Source organism: Anopheles gambiae, chromosome 3 (genome assembly GCF_943734735.2).
Source record: "Anopheles gambiae chromosome 3, idAnoGambNW_F1_1, whole genome shotgun sequence".
Taxonomy (NCBI): Eukaryota; Metazoa; Arthropoda; class Insecta; order Diptera; family Culicidae; genus Anopheles; species Anopheles gambiae.
The window spans coordinates 14,095,898-14,116,438 of record NC_064602.1 but is presented as its reverse complement, the minus strand read 5'-3'; the positions used below and the strand labels follow the sequence as shown (position 1 = coordinate 14,116,438).

At 40.9% G+C, this 20,541-nt stretch overlaps 1 protein-coding gene across 13 annotated transcripts in view; it reads left to right on the top strand.

The window, feature by feature from the left end:
* The window catches only part of LOC1275507 (semaphorin-1A), a 218,980-nt gene that overhangs the window by 172,456 nt on the left and 25,983 nt on the right, over positions 1-20,541 (top strand). For all 13 annotated transcript variants that reach the window (XM_061662586.1, XM_061662588.1, XM_061662587.1 and 10 more), the window contains 5 exons: positions 4,426-4,534; positions 7,141-7,336; positions 14,717-14,821; positions 15,612-15,700; positions 16,646-16,787. In XM_061662586.1, coding sequence (XP_061518570.1) covers positions 4,426-4,534; positions 7,141-7,336; positions 14,717-14,821; positions 15,612-15,700; positions 16,646-16,787 — 641 coding nt within the window. The remainder of the gene's footprint in view (positions 1-4,425; positions 4,535-7,140; positions 7,337-14,716; positions 14,822-15,611; positions 15,701-16,645; positions 16,788-20,541) is intronic.

Here is a 20,541-nt window from a genome sequence, read left to right as displayed (position 1 = left end):
GGAGTGTGTGTGCTCTTCCCGCATGCTTGGTGGTTTGGAGAACTTAGGCGACTGCTCTGCTTGAGAATGGCTCCAGTCCGAAAGAAAAGCCAACTGCAACTATAGAACCACCACATATATACACACACACACACAATGGAACAGTGTTTCCGGTGCAAAATCATGCTCTCAACCCAAAACCCGTGCCGAGATATCGAGCAGGACGGGGCCGGGGGAGTGGATAGGTTGTAACGGGTTGTAATGGACTCATAAAAGCAGAAAACGCATACAGTCCGCAAGAAGATGGGGAAGCCCACGGTTGACGGTTGATAGGCGCCCTACGGTGGTAATTCAGTGTGATAAATTAGTTTGCTTTTACTCGTGAAATGTGCCACCGTGTGGAAGTGGAATGAAAAATGATTACGCGAGACGACACGACGACGCGCTGGCAGAAGGCAAGAAGCGCTGGTGGCTGTTCTTTTCCAACCGGGGCATCGAGCCGGGCGCGTTCTTTTGGTGAATCGCTTTATGACATGTTTGCCTCCGAGGCGGTCCATTCTATTTGCCTGTCGTCTGTGACTGTGTGCGCGTGGGGGAGAGGACTAGAATTGATGTGAGTTTTTGACACATCCCAATGCTCCACGTGCTCGTGGATAATGTTGCGAAATGTGATGTAAAACAGTGACGAAACATTAGCTGCATTGTGCCGGCTGTTTTAAGTGCTTTTGTTTGAAACAGTAGGTTATAATTCATCGTAATAAATTATTTTATAGTGTGTTGTTTGTTGGAAATTTTGGACATGGACTTTTCGGGAGATATAAGTAGTATCAATTGGGAAACTTTGAGGTTTTGTAAACTAACTACTAAATTTAAATACTCTTGCTGGAGCTAGTCTGAGTATCAATCGTCCACAGGAGCATACTCCACAAAGACTCACATTTTTGGCTTGGTGGCCGTTTGGGTTTGCTTTCTACTTTAGACATTGTTTTCTACTTTAGACATTCGAGCAACCGCTCGAACACTTACTTAAACCTTCGATCGCCTGTTGTGTACGCATAGAGCACCTCTCTGGTGGTAACTTTCGTCTAGGAAGTTGTGTCCTTCAGCTATATATTTTCCAATTTATATCAGAACAAGGAAAGCGTAAATCATTCTGTGGTGCGCAACTGTCTAAATTTGTTGAAAATCATATCGAACGAATAGAACAACATGCTCATAAAAAGAGAACCTGAAGATAATTGAAGAAAGTGCTTATTCAAAGCTGAACCGAGCTCTCATTGAACAATGACTCGTAAAATACTTTAACAGACTCTTAAAACGGTGTAAATTAATGTTAATGGATACGTTGACAAGATCCGACTTCTGCAAACCGAAGTTCAAGTAGCTATTCTGTTTTATCATTTTATTGTGTACAATTACGAACACATTTAATTACCATTTCCATATCCGAATGACACCAGCTGGTGCTTTGGGTCTTACTGCCGTAAGATCATCCCATGGAACTGCCCAATAAATGTGTATGCTTTCTTCATTAACCTTGAACCAGTTCGCAAGCCAGCCTGCTGGACTGTATGGGGTGAAGAATGCAATAAAACAGCCAATCCATACTGTCCATCGTCCGGGGATGATATGTCTCCGCTAATGCCCGCTATTGTGCAAACGCTGGACGCTAGAGCTGTTTGTTTATTGATTTATGGTGACCTTCCGTTCTCATGCACTGTCGGGCCTGTCGGGCGGCATTCTGCTGCTGCGGATTCTGGTTGGATTTTGTAGTGAACAAGTCACTAATTTGTGGCGCTAGTGATGTGCTCCCACACACACACACACACACATTCTCATGGTAGCAGCGAATTGAGGCCCCTCCATAAATTAACATTAATTGTAAAAAGTTTAAACTCTTCAAACTAGTGCGCTTAATATAATGAGCGCGTTGATTGGCTGTCGAGTGTTGGGTGCCAGCATATGGTGTTAATGCTGCTGCCAGAGCTAACCGCTTGATGGAATTCACATTTGTCGCTAGTTTGAGTTTCAGAACCTAAAGCTATCTACACACAGCGGATAGCACCGGCTCACATGTAACGCTCGAGATCGCTCGATGTAACGACATTAATTCGAAACCTCCTTCACCGCAGCTTTGAAGAACTAAAACATCCCGGGCTGTATGCTACTACTACTGCTGCTGATTGCCATCACCGCCGAGCGCGCAATTCTGTTTCGGTGGTTGACTAATTTAAATTGAGCGACGTATGTCCCATCACCGGGGAACCGGATTTGACAGCGCGCACGAACGTCACGTCAAAATGATGCCCGAACTGCTGGTGCTGCTGCTTGGTGCTAGGCATCTGTAAATGGGATTTTGTTGTACGACTTTCAATAAACACCAGACGTGCGTTAGATTGTTTTTTTTTTTGCGTTTTGAATTTTGAAATTCCACGTGTCCCTATGAACCGTCAGCATCTTCAGACTCGTCTGATTTGGGATGGGCAGTGGAGGTGGTGGTGTAGTGACTGTTTGACTTGCATATGTGTGACTGACGATACTTCTTGTGTGGGGGCCTGCGTGTACCGATGGCAAATGCTGATGATGATGATGCTTGCGACGATGCTGCCTGCCTTGGTTGGCCTGACTGGCTGGCAGTTACAAATTGATGTAATGAATATAAACGTAATTTATGACGACACCTAATTGCTGTCTGCCTGTATCGGGAGAGTATGTAGCACACCCCCGTGCTCTGTCAAAATGTGTCTTTGGGGATGATTGTGCGGTTGCACCGCTTTTGTATGTGACAGGCTCCTCACGCACGGGAAGATGGGTGACATTATGATGATGGGGTGTTTTTTTTTTGCAACATTTAATGGACTCGCGCAGCGCTTTTGTCCACATGCTGGCGTTATAGAAGGGTACAAAAAGAGACATGTTTTGGCGTTTTTAAATGATCATGTTACGTCTGAACGGACAAGCATATGTGGGATGATAATGTGAATTCAGAGATAACATTAAAGGATCGTCAAAAAAATTGGAAAATGTTGTGCTAACCCATTATTCAAATGTTATCTCGCAAAGTTTTATGAGAAATAACATTTTACGTTTGATTAATATTGCAAACATGTAACAATGAACCACCAAAGCGTAAATTTTGAATAGAATTTATTTATTTTTTAAGTGTTTCTGTGATTGCAAATTGTCTACAAAGACATGCGATATCCGATCAGTGCTGCAAAATGTCACTATCAATGTCATAAAAAAATCTGACTGAAACAAAATCCATATCGCGTTTGACTCAAGAATTCACATGTCGTGTTCAGCATGTCATGACGCACTTATATTGACTATCACCAATAAGCATCAAGCTACCACGGATATGTTCATGGTTCATTGTTCATCAACAACTAGCTCCTCTAACTATCTTTAACTGGTTACTGATGTCTAAAAAAGTAACTACCTTTTTATACCAGTTGCAGAAGAATATTCTCATCACATAATTACATGTACGCTTTTACATTACATTACAGATACGTTTACATTAGGCTTCAATGTAAATGATTTAACAAGTTACGCTTACCACTGCTGTGATTTAAATTATTCTCTCTTTCTGCCAACCGCACGAGCAAACATATCCCATTATACACGGCAGGTGTTGAAAATCACACATCCAAACGATCATTGCGTCGCTGTTTACATACATCAAAACTACATCCCCTACGGTCGGACCACCATTACCTGGCTGGCCTGAATGGCTGCCGCATCAAGAGACACATCTTCCGCCACTCCGGACACTCGGAAGCACTCGGCACTTGGGGAACATTTTTCCATATTGCTTCCCTATTGTTGCTGTGCTGTAAACTGGCCGACGTTTCGAGTTTCTTGTCGCCAAGCTCGCACCGAGAACTCTACGGATGGGAGACGAGTTTCTTTCAACTTCATCCGTAATGACGTTCTTTCGGTGTGAAGCATTCGTTCAGCAGTTGAGCAGCTAGTTACGTTCCATTCTTTCCCCTCTTGGAACTGGGTGGTGGTGACAAAAAAGAGTGCTGATTTTCATACACTCTCCAGATACGCGAGGGAGAGAAGAGCTTTTCCAAGTTCCAGCATAGCTTATTAGTAGTAAAATGGAGCAAACACCAGATTTGCGGTGGAAGTTATTCTCACGCGACAAAAGCAGCAAATTACTGCTGCTGCTTATCTTTCGAAACTGTAAACGATGTCGCATAACTTTTCGGGGGGGGGGGGGGGGGGGGGGAGGGAGCATTTCGTTTCCATTCCGTGACAAAACTGCCCCAAAAATTATTGTAAAGCATTCTCATTGTCCCTAATTTCAACGGCACTCGCTCGGCACAACCATGCACCTAAATGTCTTGCCACCTAATATCGTGGCCGGGCCGGGGATTTTTCTTGGAGCATAATTTAATGCTATTATCTGTTTCTTTTTCCCTTTCCCTCTTACAGAAACATCGTCTACAATCTCAGCATTTACGACCTGGCGGAAACGACGCGTCTCTCCTGGTACTCCTCGGACGACGACATCAAGATGTGCATCGTGAAGGGCAAGGATGAGGTACGTTCGGTTTCCAAATTAGCGCACCAAAGGCAAACGTTGTCACAAAGCACAGCGGTAGGAAACTGTTTGCTTTTCAACTGTACGATACCGACTTATCTCTCGGATTGATAATGTGGCCCCTTCTGCTCGTTTGGTTTTGGTGGTGGACTCGCTTAGGCGATAATCAGGCTTTCCGATGAGCTCTAATCGCTCCGAAACATATAGCTCAAGTGATTCTGTGTTGAAGATAATGTTTCGTCGAGCTGATACAAACACAATCCGTTCGGAAGGTCTTTTCTCTTTGGACTGCTTTCATTATTGAATACATTGCTGTTTCTCTGAAATGAAGTTTATCTGAACTATAGTTTAACTGACATATCAGGTATTAGGCCGTTTAGCTATGCAACTTAAGCATGTCAAAAACTCAACCTCGAATTTATAACTTTCAAAAGAATGCACAGAATCAACATCAAAATTAAATAATGCTACCAAACAAGTAAATAAAAGTAATAAAATGTATATGAAAGGTCAAGCCAGGTGGTTCTCTCATAATTTAAAGAAAAAAAATGAGTGCAAAGTGCAACGTATTAGACTTTTGAATAGGGCTTTTAAAAATATGTATTTTTTTCTATTTTTTTCTTAATAGTGATAAATTTAAATAGCAAAAAAATTGGCATCCATCGAGAGATCACAGAATATATGAAATGTCCATTTTTTTTCAAAATGCTTCATAAAAATGTGTATAATAATCCATTTTTTGTGTATCTGCCGGTTGTCTGTCGGATTAATTTTTTCTCTTGCTCGCTGTATCTTTTCATCGCTCGTCTCTCCGCCTGTCATGTTGAAGGACAATTTCTACGTATGTGTGTGGGTGTGTATTTCTTTTACCACCAGACGTGAATGCAGAAGGATAAACAAAGTTTCGGTAGAGGAGGCGCAGCAGCAGTTGGTAGAAAGCATCCTCGTACCAAAGTTGCTGCTAACGATTTGGTTATGCAAATGACCTGTGATAACGTGTCACACTCACACAGTGAACGTGAAGCTTTTTCGGTGGACGAGCCGGTGGAGTGTCCTTGCACGCCGCCACAAACCATCGGTATTGGCACCCATTTTCCTACAGCCGCTTGTGCACGCGATGGCTCGGTGTCGAGCGCTCGCCGGGAGTGTGTTGTGTGACCGAAAGCAATTTGGGCGCGCTCTGTGTTTGCTTATGATGCTATAGTAGTTGCGAAAATAATAATCCATAACAACGGCGGAGTGGGTGGAGTGTTACACAGCAGCCCCTGGCCCCAAAAAGGGGGGTTGGGGCCGAGAGGTAAAAGATATAGCTGTCCAAATATTCTATCTCACCATTCAACTTAATTAAAATTATTCCAGCTGCACTAACAAAAGCAATGAGAACGCTACCGAAGCGAAGCAGGGGGTGTGTGTGTGTGTAACACTAGGATTTTATGTAAAGGATGGAGCAACACAGAATGATAGGCAGAGATAGGGAGAGAGCTTGTGTTCGTGTTTGAACAAATCCTATCTGTCCCGAGGACAAAGAGCGCTTTCTTTCGACCAAATGCTTGAGGGCTTCCGGAGGTAGCAAAAGTGTTTTGCAATAGCTTTCTCCATGGGCGCACGACGTGTAATCTCTGTATAATAAACACATGAAAGTGGAGAATGGCCGGTAAGATGCTTTCAGGGGAATTGAAATTGAAAACGATTGCCAATGCGAAGGGGCTGTCTGTCTGTGTACGTAGAGTGGACGGAAGTAGCAATTACATAAGTCTTTGCGATAAACGATAGGCGTATTTGCTGCTGGAAAGTAGGATGTGATTGAGTGTAGGAAGCAGTTTTGTTTGTGTTTAATGGGTTTTATAAAAAAACGTTTTTTTTATATATTTTACATTATTCAGGATAGTTAAATGTTAGGAAAATAAGCTCGTTTGATCCTGCAACGTGACAATCAAATTTGGAAAGAAAAAAAAAAACCATTCTGTTTGATTTTAATTTCTCTCCAATCCGTACCTTTTTCTGTCCACCGAATGTTGTTTTGAGACCAAAGGAAAACAAATGTCTCAAAATTTGATTGGATTTAAGCTTATTCCGGCCGGCGCTGTGTTGACATAGCGTTATGGTGTCTCGCATGCCACACAAACTCTTCTCTACGTCCCCCCCAGCCACAGTCTCAGTAGAGAGGTGACGAAAGTGTGTGTTGATCGATAGCAAAGAAAAATAGACACACATAATTTAAACGAGTTCTTAGGCAAACAAAGGCTCTCTTTATTCATACTTTTAAAACAAAGAAACAAACCAAAAAAAAAAAAAAAAACCATATCGCCTACAGGCGAACTCGCCTGTGCCATTTTTATACAATCCGAATAAGCGTGGCAACACGAATCTCGGGGCAACGTTTTTTTGCTCCCCGTTTGTTTGTCTTTCATTTGCATTCTGTGGCACTGGAGCGGCCGCCACTCCTCCACACACGCTGCCACGCTGCTTCGAGAGTGTGAAGAACTGTAGCAAAAATTTAGCCGAAATTAATCATTCTCTTTGTTCTGTTCTTTGTTTTTTCTTCTTTTTTCGTTTCTGCTCTATTTCACCTGTCCCTTGGCGTACCTGTACGTGTATGTGTGTAGGATCTATGCCAAAATTATATCCGGGTGTTGGCCATTCCGGCGCAGGGCTCGCTACTTAGCTGTGGGACGAACGCATTCCGGCCGCTCTGCCGGACGTACTCCATCAACGGCAACAACTACACGGTGGAGACGGAAAAGCCCGGACAGGCGATGTGTCCGTACGATCCCACCCACAACTCGACGGCTGTGTTTGTAGGTGAGTAACGAAATTTGGCATTGCATTGCATGTATCACTTACATTTTTTAACTGATTTTTTTTTTCTTTGCGTTTATTTGGTTTTATTTTGTTTAATTAAAAAAAAAAACGTCATCTTTAGTTTAAACGATTAACATATGTAACATTTAACATTCAAGGCACTGGCGTAGATTTGATTCTGTTTTTTAATATATTTACGAATAGAATGATTGAGCATTGAACACCGTTTGTTTTTCGATTTTCAATTAAGTTTGCTTCACATTTTTGAAACTTTTTATCATTAAACTTTTTGAAAGGAGAACATAGTTCCAAGTAATCCCATTTAATGAGTAAATTACATGGTTTTCATCCCGAAATCATTTACAATCATTACCTCCTAATTTTGACTCTGAGGCACCAATTTTTGGAAAAAATAATAAAATTGCATAAATTCCAAAGCCCTTGTTTACACCAGAAAATACATGCCAATGCTTTTGCACTGCATTCAAACTTCCAAAATTGGTATAACAAATGATTTATTTTTGATTCTACCAATGAACTTATTCGCTACTTAACTTAATTTCAATTATTTCAGATCACACAGTTTCAGAACTTACGTAAAATGTTGTAAATAGAGCAATTGACTCATAGTCAAAAATTGATGCCTTCGAGGCAAAAAATGTAAAACGCTGTCAAAAATTGGTGCCTTCGAGACAAAAATAAGTGATTCAGAGTCAAAATCCAGCGCCAACGACTGTATCTAAATCAGAGGTTTCCAAACAACGTCCTGTGGGCAGCATGATGCGGCCCTCAAGAGGCTATAATGCGGCCCGCGATGACGTTATGAAGGTCAATAAATAAATCATGTCTATTATTGTGACTATTTTAATGGATTTTTTTTTTGACTTTTTCAAAACAAGAAGCAAGATTGAATATTAGAAGCTGAAGATTTTTTTTTATATTCAGCTAGCTTTTTTTCTTATCAAAACAAGATTTAAACATTCTTGCATTTGATAGAAGTAACGTCAAAATGATCCTCAATAATTTTTTATTGCAAAAGTCTGGATACCCCTGCTCTAAACGGTGCGCTTATTTTATTGCTGCATATTATCAACACAGTTGCATTGAATAAGGGTTTGGTGACCGACTTTCTTCTTGCTGCAATGTAAAATATTAATCGAGAAATATTAATAAGCTTACAAAAGCACTTTCTCCTGAATCTTTAATCCCTTGCATATTCTAAGTTGCCCCTCTGAACAGCAAATAGGATCCGTCCGAAGGAAAATCAAAGTAACAACTGCATAACTGTGCACTGGAGCTAGTTCGTCACCAGGCCAGTGTCCGTCTCGCAGTGCACGCCACGATGAATGGTTTCAAATCGCTGCCTATAACACAACACAAGCTCCTATGCTTGTCCACACTTCCTTTCAGCACACCCATCACAGCTCAGCTCACATCCCCACTGGCTCCTGTTTTCTCACAGGATAATTCATAAAGTTGGTGGAAAAATATGCATACAATTTCTGCACATCGCATGGTTTCCTGGTACGCCCAGTCGGGATCGTCAAACATAGAGACAACCCGGGGAAAAAGGCAACAAGACACGACAAGGCAAAACTTTTTCCCATGCATCTTATTTTTCTTCCGCTATAGGGTGACCAGCGCCCCTTTCCTCTCTCTCTCGCACCACCGTCACCTGCGTTCGTTCGTCCCGTGTGTGTTTTTTTTTTTCTTCCCGCTCGTGAGCGCGGAGGACAACTTTTCCACTTGAACTGGCGCTTTCTTGACGGGTGCTTTTATGTTTGCCTTTCCCGTGTAGTAGTGTGTGTTTGCTGTGAGCCAGCATGAGGGATGGGTTTGCAATAGGAGGGGGGGGGGGGGACGTAACTTTATGGTATGCCGTGACGCGATGCTGCTGTGTGTGTCTCGGCTGCTTGTTCTTGTGCTCTGTTTCTTTGCACCACAGGTCGCTGCTAGGAAGGAACAAGTTTGTCCTATGTTGTTTTTTTGGGTTCCCCACTTCCTTTCCTGCACCGTACACACCGACACGAAGTTCACGGTTATAATCCCTCCCCCTGGCAGTAAGGATTCTTTGCCACGGGTATTTGTCCTACCTGCAAATATGCATCCCCTTCCGTCATCTTTCAATAGCGGGCGTCGTCCACATTCCAGCGGTGACTCGGAATACGCTGTGGACCAAGGGAAGGAAGCACCGTGTTGTGTTGTGGAGGACATTTTCTTGCCCTTAATTTTGGAATTCTTTCCGGTAACGACAATTGCAAAATGACCAACAATTTCGCAGAAGAAGGAAGGAATGAAAACACAGACCATCACACACAGTGCCCTTATTTTGGCTTTTTGAAACATCTACGCGAGAGAAAACATTCTTCGTTCTTTGCGTTTTCTCCCAGTGCATGATACAAAATGGCGAAACGACAGTGCTGGGGGAAAAAACTGCCCGAAGTGGACGCTACGGGACTCTGCGGCAGTGTAGTAGAGTGGCACAGCTGTTCGTGGGTACCGCTCCTTCATTAGTCACACAGACCGGAAATCACGTAACCGTTTTACGTAACGATGGTTAGGAAAAAAAAGTTAGCCGGAAGAAGCCCTACTTTGCCACGGTACAATTCTTTCCCCACTTCCTGCCGTCGCTGGCCGTAAGTCGCTTCTGTTCATGACGATGGTCACCGCTTGTGTGTGTATGTTTTCTTCTTTTTTACTTCCAAATGTCCTGTTAGAAACGAGAAACGAGCGCAGGTGGGGGGAAATATAAACCGCTTCTTTTCGTTTCGAACCGGAACCAGTGCTACATAAATTGGCTTACCAAGTAATGGGCGCTGACCGGATGTGGGTAGATTTTTGGCAGCGAACAAAATTTGAGAGGAAGCAAATTTAGCAAAGAAAAACAAACTTAAACCAGGCGCATTGAAGCAGGAAGCTACATCCTTTATTCAAACGACGGTGGGATCGTATGCAGTGTATGCAATGCTGAAATAATCATTTGCAATCCTCATGTGTCTTATGTTATTGGGTTGTATGGAGGAAAAGCTATGGTGCAGCTCCAGTTGTAGAGTTGTAGAGTAGGACGCTTTATTTCTTAGCATCCATAAATGTGAATGTACGATGGGAAGGCTGTAAATGAGGTTTTTGTGATCTTGGTTATTGCAAACTCTTTAAATTATGTTTGTAATTTGACATAATGTACCATTTCTAAATCTAAATCATGGTTTGTTTTCCCTGTGCTATGTGTAAAAAGTAAAAACAATAGAAAAAGAAACCGCGAAGTAGAATTGTTGGCATTATTTTCGTCATTCGATTCTCATAATTTGTTTTTGTTTTTACAGTAATTGAGTAATTTATTATTTAAATTAATTGTTTAGTTATTATTTATGACTAAATTGGAAAAATAGATAGAAATAGAATATAACGTTTTTCAGCCAAAATATTAACGATGAAAAGTAATTTATGATTAAATTTAATGATGACATGTTCATTATTACTTAATTCATACATTTCGTGTAGAAAATTCGTGACTCCATAAATTCTGTGTATATAGCTATTTCAAACTTTTAGCAAAACGGCAATTTATTTTGAATTTGGCTTTTTTTGGAGGAAATTGTGCCAATTTTCGACGTATGAACTGTCAATGAAACTGAAATTCGCGTAACTCGAGTGTCGCGTAACTCGGGAAAGACTGTAATTATTTTAACTTACTTTTTAAAGTATTTTTCTGGCACAAAGTACTGGGCACCTCCATCAGCTCCGTATCACGTTTGAGAATAAAATTGTAACAAAAATTATTTAAAAAACGACGAATTCACTGTCCAGAAATTTCTTACTAAGATTTCTTTTTACATTAAAAAGACCATTTAGGATGGTGAATATTTTAGAAAGCACTGATACTAAATAGGTATCAGTTTAACTGTCCATAAACTCCATAAAATCCTTGCGTACATAAATGAGCTTTGTCCTTTGTGTATACGATTGGAGTTTGCAGGAAATTTCCTAATTGGAGTCAATAATTTAAAAAACTAGAAGATAACCACTACTGGAAGTTATTTTTGAAATGTCGGGAATGTATCCATCTTTAACAGTACATTACAGCTTCCGAGATGATTTTAAAGCACGCAACTCATGTTTTTCAAATTTCAAACGACACAGGGAAGACCAAAAAAAAAACACAGAACAAAAAGCTTTATGCTCAAAACATCTTTATCAAAGCACAAGCGCTCGTACTGCAACGTGCAAGTCGGTTTTGCTGTTGTATGGGAAGCAGAACACAGCTCCCTCATCAAATATTCTGCGCCATTTTCTTGGTGCTACTGTGCTTCAAATTTGTTGCAATACCCGTGCGGCTCCGCAAATGCACTCCGGACGGCCATTTGGACTGGGGTCTTGGGCTCGGGTTGGTGAAAATCTCATCGTTCGTTAGCTTGTTAGCTTAGGACAGTGTGGCAGTTTATTTTCTCGCGCAAGTAATGTAGATGTAAAAAAAAGGAAGACATGGCCAGCACCGAAAACGGATTTCCGCGGGCACGTCGGGATTGAGTCAATTTTTATGTGTGTTTGTGTTATGTGTATATGTGCCAGACGCTGTAGCGAAAGCTTTTATAAAGCAGGTCATACCCGAAACAATGCATACAAAATGCAAAAAAAAGGACGGGACGGAGGCAGTGATGCTTGTTTGTGGCCGTAAGCAAACCGGATCGGATCGAGCGGGGCCGTGTGCTCTACAAGGATTTATTACTTATTTACGTGCTCAATTTGCCGCACAGAAGTGAAGCCACACACACACACAGTGAATGCAATGGCTGTCGTAGCTTATTCCGTTTTTGGTTTATTTTTGCAAACGGCTTTCATATTGTCGTGTTATTTTTCCTTCCCTCAAGCTGTTATGTACCAGTTGATAAAAAAAAACCGCCATTGAAGTTACACTGAATGCTGAAAGCAGTATGAATTTAATTTGTTATCGTTTTCCAACATCCACATTTTGCGACCGACATCATCGGTGGCGTGTCTGTGCAAATGTATCGACCAAATCCCTTCTCCCTTTTTTGTCGACTCTCAGCCCTCCCTTTCCTCTGCACAGTGTTGCCCTTCGATAGGACTGACGTACCCTGCAACGGATGGTGCGGTAACGCGGATGTATGCGGTGTTCAGTCGGTTTCCCGCAGGAATCTCATTATCCGCAGCCCAAAGCCGGTGAGCTCCGGGTTTGATTTTGCCCTTCCCCGTTTAAATCGCAAACCCCCGCTAAACAAGAGCAACAAAAAACGTAAAGAGAACAAACACACACACAAACTCCCACACTTACTTTAACCTATCAAAACACAAAATGAAATAAAGTAAGGAAAGGGGGAGCGAGCGAACGTATCGGTAGCTCAAGCGTATCAACCATGACGCTGGAAATTACGACACTTGAACTCTCTCTCTCTCCCTAAAGAACGACGCAAACCGTGGAAAAGCGAAGGGCTGAAGCAGCAGCAGCAGCCGCACCTTTACCCAATAATGCTGCCATTTACCCAGGGTGTGCGGTTATAATCTTCTTCCAAAGGGTCGCCATCATCCCTGCTCGCTGCTGCGTATTATGTGTATCCTTCCGGTGGAGGTTTTTTTTCCGTTCAATCGGTTTCTGATCATTATCCATCAAGCGCGATCAACGTTTCTTTGCGCTTTGAAACAGTCGCCGACGAAAGCCGTAAGATGCAATCACCGGCGGCGGACTGGTTTGGGGGTAAAGGGGGCGATGGATTTTCATAAAACCCGGCGCCATACCATCGCTGCCGAATCGCCATTCTCCTCCTTCCATGATATTCGTTCGCCGTTTTCGTTTGATGTTGAACGCAGCGGAAAAAAAGTCAATTTCTAGAGCGCGCGCGAGACGAGACGAAGAAAGCCTCGCTTTTAGCGCGCGCTTGCCACGGTGGTGCGTGTGCGGTGGTGCAAGCAATAAACGAACCGAACGAACCGAACATACTCCTATATCATCGCAGATTAGATTCCACTTGCTGATTGTGCGTAAAGGCATATCGTATATTGCATTACAAACCGTAATGGGACCATGAAGTGTGTGTGTGAGAAGGATGCTTCTGGTGGCAAGGGGGAAGGAATTATGCGATGCGAAATGGTTAAAATAAGTTTTCGCTGAGGTCGTATAAGGTCGCGTGTCTTGGTGGTTTGAAAGAGATGTCGGTTATTGTGGAGAAAACTTTAAATAGCAAAAAATAAAAATATTGCTGGGTTTTCCAGGGGTTCTGATAGTTGTGATACACTTACTTGACTCTTTTTTATGTGAAGTGAACTTCAAATGATGGAAATTGGACTCTATGCCACCCTTGTTGGTAAGGCTCCTTGGAACTTCCTATTAGATATGTCCAACCAGGATGCTATAGAGTCCAATTCCCATTACATTAGGTTTATTTCATGTAAGAAAGAGTTAAGCAAATGTCCCACATCTATGAGAACTTCTGGAAAACCCTGTAATAAATAGAGACTTTAAATAGCAAAAAAAGTCAATGAAATGATTCATATTGGAATCAAATATGTATCTGTTTTGTTCTATTGTCGTAACGGGTCGTAATTGTACAAAACTAAACTAAACTAAACAACATTATTCATCAACTTTTATACTTTGTTGTTTTGCACATTTTTTTGGTTTAATTATGTTTTTTTATTATCAGGTTTATTCATTAACTTTAAATGAAAGTTTTTTTTTATTGTTTTAGTCTTCTGTTAGTTGTTTATTCACGTTCTATGCTTATTTTATGAACTCTTCTATGACATTTGGTATTAATTTTGTTTTTCTTCTCTTTTCTTGTTTATAATCCTTTAATAATAGTAATGGTATCAAATTTGTATTATCCGTATTGTACCGTTGTAATTGTATTTGTAACTATATTACAATGTTATACAACTTTTAATATAATTCTAAGTTCTATTATTAAATTTTAAATGAGAGTTTCATCTTGTAGAGCCCTCTGTAGTTCTTTATTCGCACAATTTATTTATTTCTGAACTGGTGTTCTAAATCATTTGTTATCAATGTTGCATTTCCTGTTTTCAAACAGGTGCTTACTTTTTTGGTTTATTTACGTTTTTATTCTTATAAGATTTATTTATGAATTTAACATATGTTATTCTTTTTGTGTTGTGTGTTATTAATGTTTTTCTTTCTGTTTTCTTGTTTTAAATCCTTTTTTTTTTATTCATTATGTGATATACATTTTTTCTTCATCTTACTTCATGAAGTAGTCTCACACCTTTATTTTATCTCTTTTTACAATCCTTTTATTTTCTTCTTGAAATATTTCTTCACTTACAATCGATTGTTCTGACTTGTACTTGCTATCAATGGCAATAGTGAAACTCATACACTGCTTCCTTTTCCTTCATACCTTACAGATAACGAGTTGTACTCGGGCACGGTTGCTGATTTCAGTGGGCTCGACCCGATCATCTATCGCGAACATCTGCAAACGGAACAGTACGACAGTCTCAGCTTGAATGGTAAGTGAAACTCCATGAAACGATAAAACCTGCCAAAAATGCAAGCACAAACCCAATTTGTCTACCATTTTGTGGTTAATCATAGAAAAACACAAAGGCGTATCGTTCTTTGTTGCACAAAACTAGCTGAAAGCGTAAAGCTGGCTGTATCACCCTTTGTGTGTGTGTGCTGGTCATTGATCGGTTTGTTTGTTTTTCGTACCACCGAAACCGATGGTTATGGTTATGGTTATGGTGCGCTAGTTCCACATAATCTACCCAGCTGTGCATGGAATAGAAAATTGCTTTCATCTGTCAGAAATGCCTATTCACAGGGCACACAAATATATTGTACTGCTACCAACGCTAATTGGAAAGGAAAACCAATCGTGTGCAAATCTACTTACGATACCAGCGCAATAATCCTACATCGTTTGTAGTTGAACAGTTTTCCGCTTCCATATGCAAAACAATTTGCTTCACAAACAATGCCAGCAAAAAAAAACTCTCTAAATAATAATTCCAATAATGTTCATACCTTTCGGTGCGCACGCTTATTGGTTGTCACCGGATATATTGGTTGTCGAATGGATATGGCCATTCGATATCCCATAACTCTAATGAGTAATGCGACTGCCCCATCTGGTAGGCAAATAGTTGTCGCATGCATTAGAATGAATAATTAATTGTGCCCCTTCCCCTTAATCCTTCCCCTCTCCTTCTTCCTTCTACCACCCCCTTTCTGTGTCCTTTCCGAGTGTACGAGGCTAAAGGTGTAAATTGATCATTATCGCGTTCATAAATATTTCAGCGCCCAACTTTGTCGGATCCTTCACGCAGGGTGACTTTGTGTACTTCTTCTTCCGCGAGACGGCCGTCGAATTCATCAACTGTGGCAAGGTAAGTAGCGGTGTGTAGGACGTTAAGCATGGGGGAATGGGTGTGATGGCATGAGGTTTGCTTGTGCGCGCCCTACACTGAACGTGCCGGTTGTTCGGAACCGCTCATAAATGGAATCCGGGAGCGCAGGGGTGCAGAGGACTGGGTCTGGGTTTGGCCACTTCTATTTCATTTCACAGACAATTTCTTCCATTCACAAGAAGTCGATCCCGGTGTGTTTGTCGCCGTTGTCGTCGCCATTAGCTCCCCGGACCCCGGCGAGACCGGCGGCATGTCGAACGATAATGAAATAACTTTAATTAAAGTGCTTTTCTTCGCTTGTTTTCACTTCTAGTTTTCTCACGTCGTAGTTGTATTGGTTGCTTTTTTTTTGTTCTTTCTTCCTCCTTCCATTGCTTCACTTCAACTTGTGTGCGCTTCCGCTGCTTGTTTGAAAATACGTGTTTTTTCCCCGGTTGTTGTTCTTTCCTTGTTGCTCCTCGTAAGCAACCGTTATGATTCGTTCTTGTCGCATCTCCTTCCCTTTTCTTCCTTTGGCGCTGATTATCACATCGCTTTCCTTTGCCTAGCCTTTGAACATAGTTTTTCTCTACGGTACTGCATTCATATTACTAAAGTTTTTATGCTAGCACCTTCCCAACGTCCCCTGCTCAACTGACCCGCTTTGAACATTACCACCCTGGCGTGAAAACAACGGCGACAAAAACGTGGTATATTGCCGCACGTTTGTGTGCGTCCTCATGGTGGCTTAACTAGGTTGGGAAGGGGCAAATAATTTCATTACCGTTTATTTCATCGGTGCTGTACCCTACTGTCAAACCTGTTCTTTGTCACATCCTGCCAGTGCTAGAAGATAGTTTTTATGAATGGGCCCGATTTTAATTCTATTTTCTAACCAACACTATCCTTTTTTTTTTTTTTTGGTTTCTATTTTCGATTTTTTAGGCCATCTTCAGCCGTGTGGCTCGTGTGTGCAAGTGGGACAAGGGTGGCCCGAATCGGTTGAAGAACCGATGGACGTCCTACCTGAAGTCGCGGCTCAACTGCTCCATGCCGGGCGATTTTCCTTTCTACTTTGATGAAATACGTAAGTATCTGGGTGGGAGAGCATTTCGGTAAACCGTGTGAAGAAAGTAGAAGTAGTGATACGGTCAGGATACTCTTTTTTACTATCGAAAGGTCTCAGTAGTATTGTTGAGGTATAAAACTCTGTTTCTTAATAATAATATTATTGTACTTTCACGTAAAGTTGTTAATGAACTCAATGATGATGATTTTTGTTTTAAAGTAACGTTATGATGGCTTCTGTTATGGGTTATTTTATCAATAATTAATTATCTTGCATTAGGGCAAATGTACCAATAGTGCTGCAATTTGTAGTGGTACATAATTAAACACTTATTAATTTAAAGTATCAGGAAGGTAAATTTATGAACATTATAACACATAGGAATTGAAATGTATTATATCTTTGGAATCACAACTGTTTTTAACATAAAACACATCAAATTTGCGAAAAAATACATATTTTTGTGACTGCTTCGTTGTACCTATAATGGTGGTATGGATCCTATAGTCGTCGTATCGTGTTCCTATAGTGATGGTAAACAAAGATTCCTTAAAAACAGTATATAATATCAATGGAACTTAGTTTTGAAGCTGTTTTAGTATGAATAGCAAGAATTACTGACATAATATTGATTTCTTGCGTAATTTGATCGTAAAATTTGTATAAATTTAATTGATAAAAATATTGACTAAAGTACTGTATATCACCTGTGGTCAACCCACACCTTTCTTTCTTTCTTTGTTAAATTATTTACAGAAATCCCATATCTGTTGCTTTTTTTAGTGAAAACAGTACTACATGTCAAAAATACCCTGAAAAAAGAATCTAAAATGTCCTGGTTTTACTGATTTTATGACTATAACCACTATAGGAACATGTCTGTCATGTTTACCATGGCACTACGGTAAAAAAAACACTTAAAAATGCAAAAATATGGTCAAAAGGCAAATAATTTTTGTAAAACAATAACATTTCATACCAGTTATGTTGAAAAATTAATAATTGCGTGGTTATGTGGTCACTTAGAACGTTAACAGAAACATGAGATTCGTTTATGAAATCCTAAGGATTTTGGAAAAATGTTGACACATTTCATAAAATATTAGAATTTTCAGTCATTCAATAACGGAATGGCCTAATTTAACTTTTAAACCCTTTATAAAAGACCTGAGAACATTTCAAAATAACATAAATGACTTTATTTCTTTCAAATTACTGTATGGAACGCATTTTAGTGCAATACTACCACTATTTGTACGTTTACCCTATGTGTATTACAACGGACAATCATTTTTACCATTATTATTTTGGTATGAAAAAACTTTTATTATTTAGTGAAATTCATGATTTTTTGTGCTCATAAAATTATATCGAAATTATACCAAAACTTTAATCTGTTTTTTTGTACAATGGCATAGTAAGAGTTCCAATAATAGAGAAAATAAGTCCCAAACGTAATGAACTGGAGCAAATCAATTACATTTCATATTAGTTTTGATGAGAAACGGTAATTTTGAAGTTTTTTACTAATTTACAGTGTAAGTTTCTATTGAAATTGTAAGGAATGTAATAATGTTGACACATAATACAAAAGTTAAATGTTTTAAAACGACTTTAAATTTAAAAATCCTAGTGTAAAGCTCAATTGACATTTCATGCTCTTTTGTAGGTTTAAATTTGTTGTCTTAGTAGCAACTTCCAAGTATCATTTCATTTCAAGCGTGTGTGATTATCCATTGTTCGCATTTTGGGCACTTTATTGCACGCTTCGTGGCACGAAAAGTTATTTATTTTACGATTAACGTTATCACGATCCATTTGATTCGTTGGAACGAGCTCTCTACCGTTTAAAGCTTTTCCTCTCAGCCCGTTAGGGAAAATAGTAAATGCATCACATCTTCAATCCGATCCTTTCCTCAGCGCGTCAGCGTGTTCGGTACGGGTTGTAGGTAATTTTATATACTTTATTTTGGGCTTTTGCTCGTTTTTTTTCCAACCATCTCACACAACCCTTAGCGCTTACCGCCTCCGCAGAGCGGACGCGGAGAGGCAGGGTAAAAGTTTTGGTGGTACCCACAAGCCAAAAGCTAAGGATGAAAGTAAGACGTATCTTCTCCGTATTTGGTTGCCCGCGCTGAACATCCCCGGGAAACCCGAGAGTGTATGTGCAACCGGTGCAAAACTCTCCGGGTGTGCAAGAGGTGTACACTTCAAACTTCTCGCTCAGGAAAAAGAATCCCGGACCCTTGCAGGAGAAGGAGAAGCGCGCGCTGGTGATTGCGCTCTAAACAATGGTGCGCAAGGGAAAACGGGAAGCGCTCGGGTTTGATGGGAGGGTGGGAGGTTTGGGAAAATGAAATTGAATCAACAGCAGTTGAAAAATAGTTAGCTAGGAAAATATTGAAAAGTCAGCGCGCGTGGTAGAGGAAGGAAAAAAAAAGCAACGACTGTGAGTGCTCCGCAAGGAGGGCGATCGTTTGGCAAAGGATCTTGCCGCATCATCCAGGAAAGCATGGGCTGTGAGAGGGTGTATGTGTGTGTGTGTGTTGGTGTGGGACTTGTGGTAGGAAAAATTGAACACCATCACACCGCATCGTTCGTGAACCGGCGCCCCCGTTCGATGGGAGATTGCTGCTGGCTACCCCGTCAAGTGGAGGAGTTGGGGCGGGGGCGCGTGTGTCGGACAGAGCAGCGTCATCAATTCGCAACTTCGGTGCAACTTCTGGAGCAAAACTTGCTAGAGCAAAACGGTCCACCGGGAGGTACTGCACCCGGGAGGAAATTGCAGTGTTCTAAGCGACCGGTGCGGGCGATTGGCGCTTGTGAGGGGCCCGGGGAAGAAGAGGAAAACGGCGGGCAAAAAAGTTTTCAAATCCTTCTTCCTTCGATGTCTTGTTTTCGATCGAAACTCATTTATGTTGTTTGCTCTTCTGCTGGCTGGCTACTGTTAGTTCTTCTGCAGTGGAGCTGTGAAGTGGTGTTTGCTGGCTCGTGCGTTTGACGCGAGTCCCATGCGGATGTGCCACTTTTTGCAGGCTTCTTCCTTCTGCAGCATTGACCTTTTCGCATTTGCAGGGTGCGGCAGAGGTGTGCGCCGCGGGTACGCGCGCCCGTAGGGGGAAACGAGACGGTTTTCAGTAAACGCATTGCACATTGAATCAAGCGGCAGCATTTTTGTTTGCGTTTGCTCTGTGTGGGGACTGGTAGTGTGCACACTTTATAAATTACCTAGCCCCGGCGTGATGCGTCTTCGGTGGGGTCAGGTCTGACGTAAGGACGGTTTCAAGATTCGTTTTGCCGCACGGATGGTGCATTTCTATTGATTTTAGATATGAAACAAAAACAGTGTTTGGCGTCAAGATGATTTTATATTTTTCGAATGAATACAAACGAGAAAGTATCGTTTGCTTTTATATTTAACCTCAAAGTTCATAATTGCAATGATTATTTTGCTGTTTGTTTTGTAAATTATAACAAATTTCTCATTAACTATTGCTCCTGCTTTGATGATTCGTTGATTACTGTCTTTTGGACATTTCTTTTAAATTTAAAATGTGTTGATCCAATGATATGTTTACAAATGGTCTACGTACACCGTGTTTTAACATAGTTTAGGGTTACCTCTCTGATAATTATAGTGCATGATAAGCACTATTAATAGCATGTTGACCTGTCTCGCTATACATGCTCGACATGGATTCAAGTCCCGTGTGGATCGAGCTCCGTATACGTACGAATGACTATCATGATGTGTTTTAAATCAATAAATCAC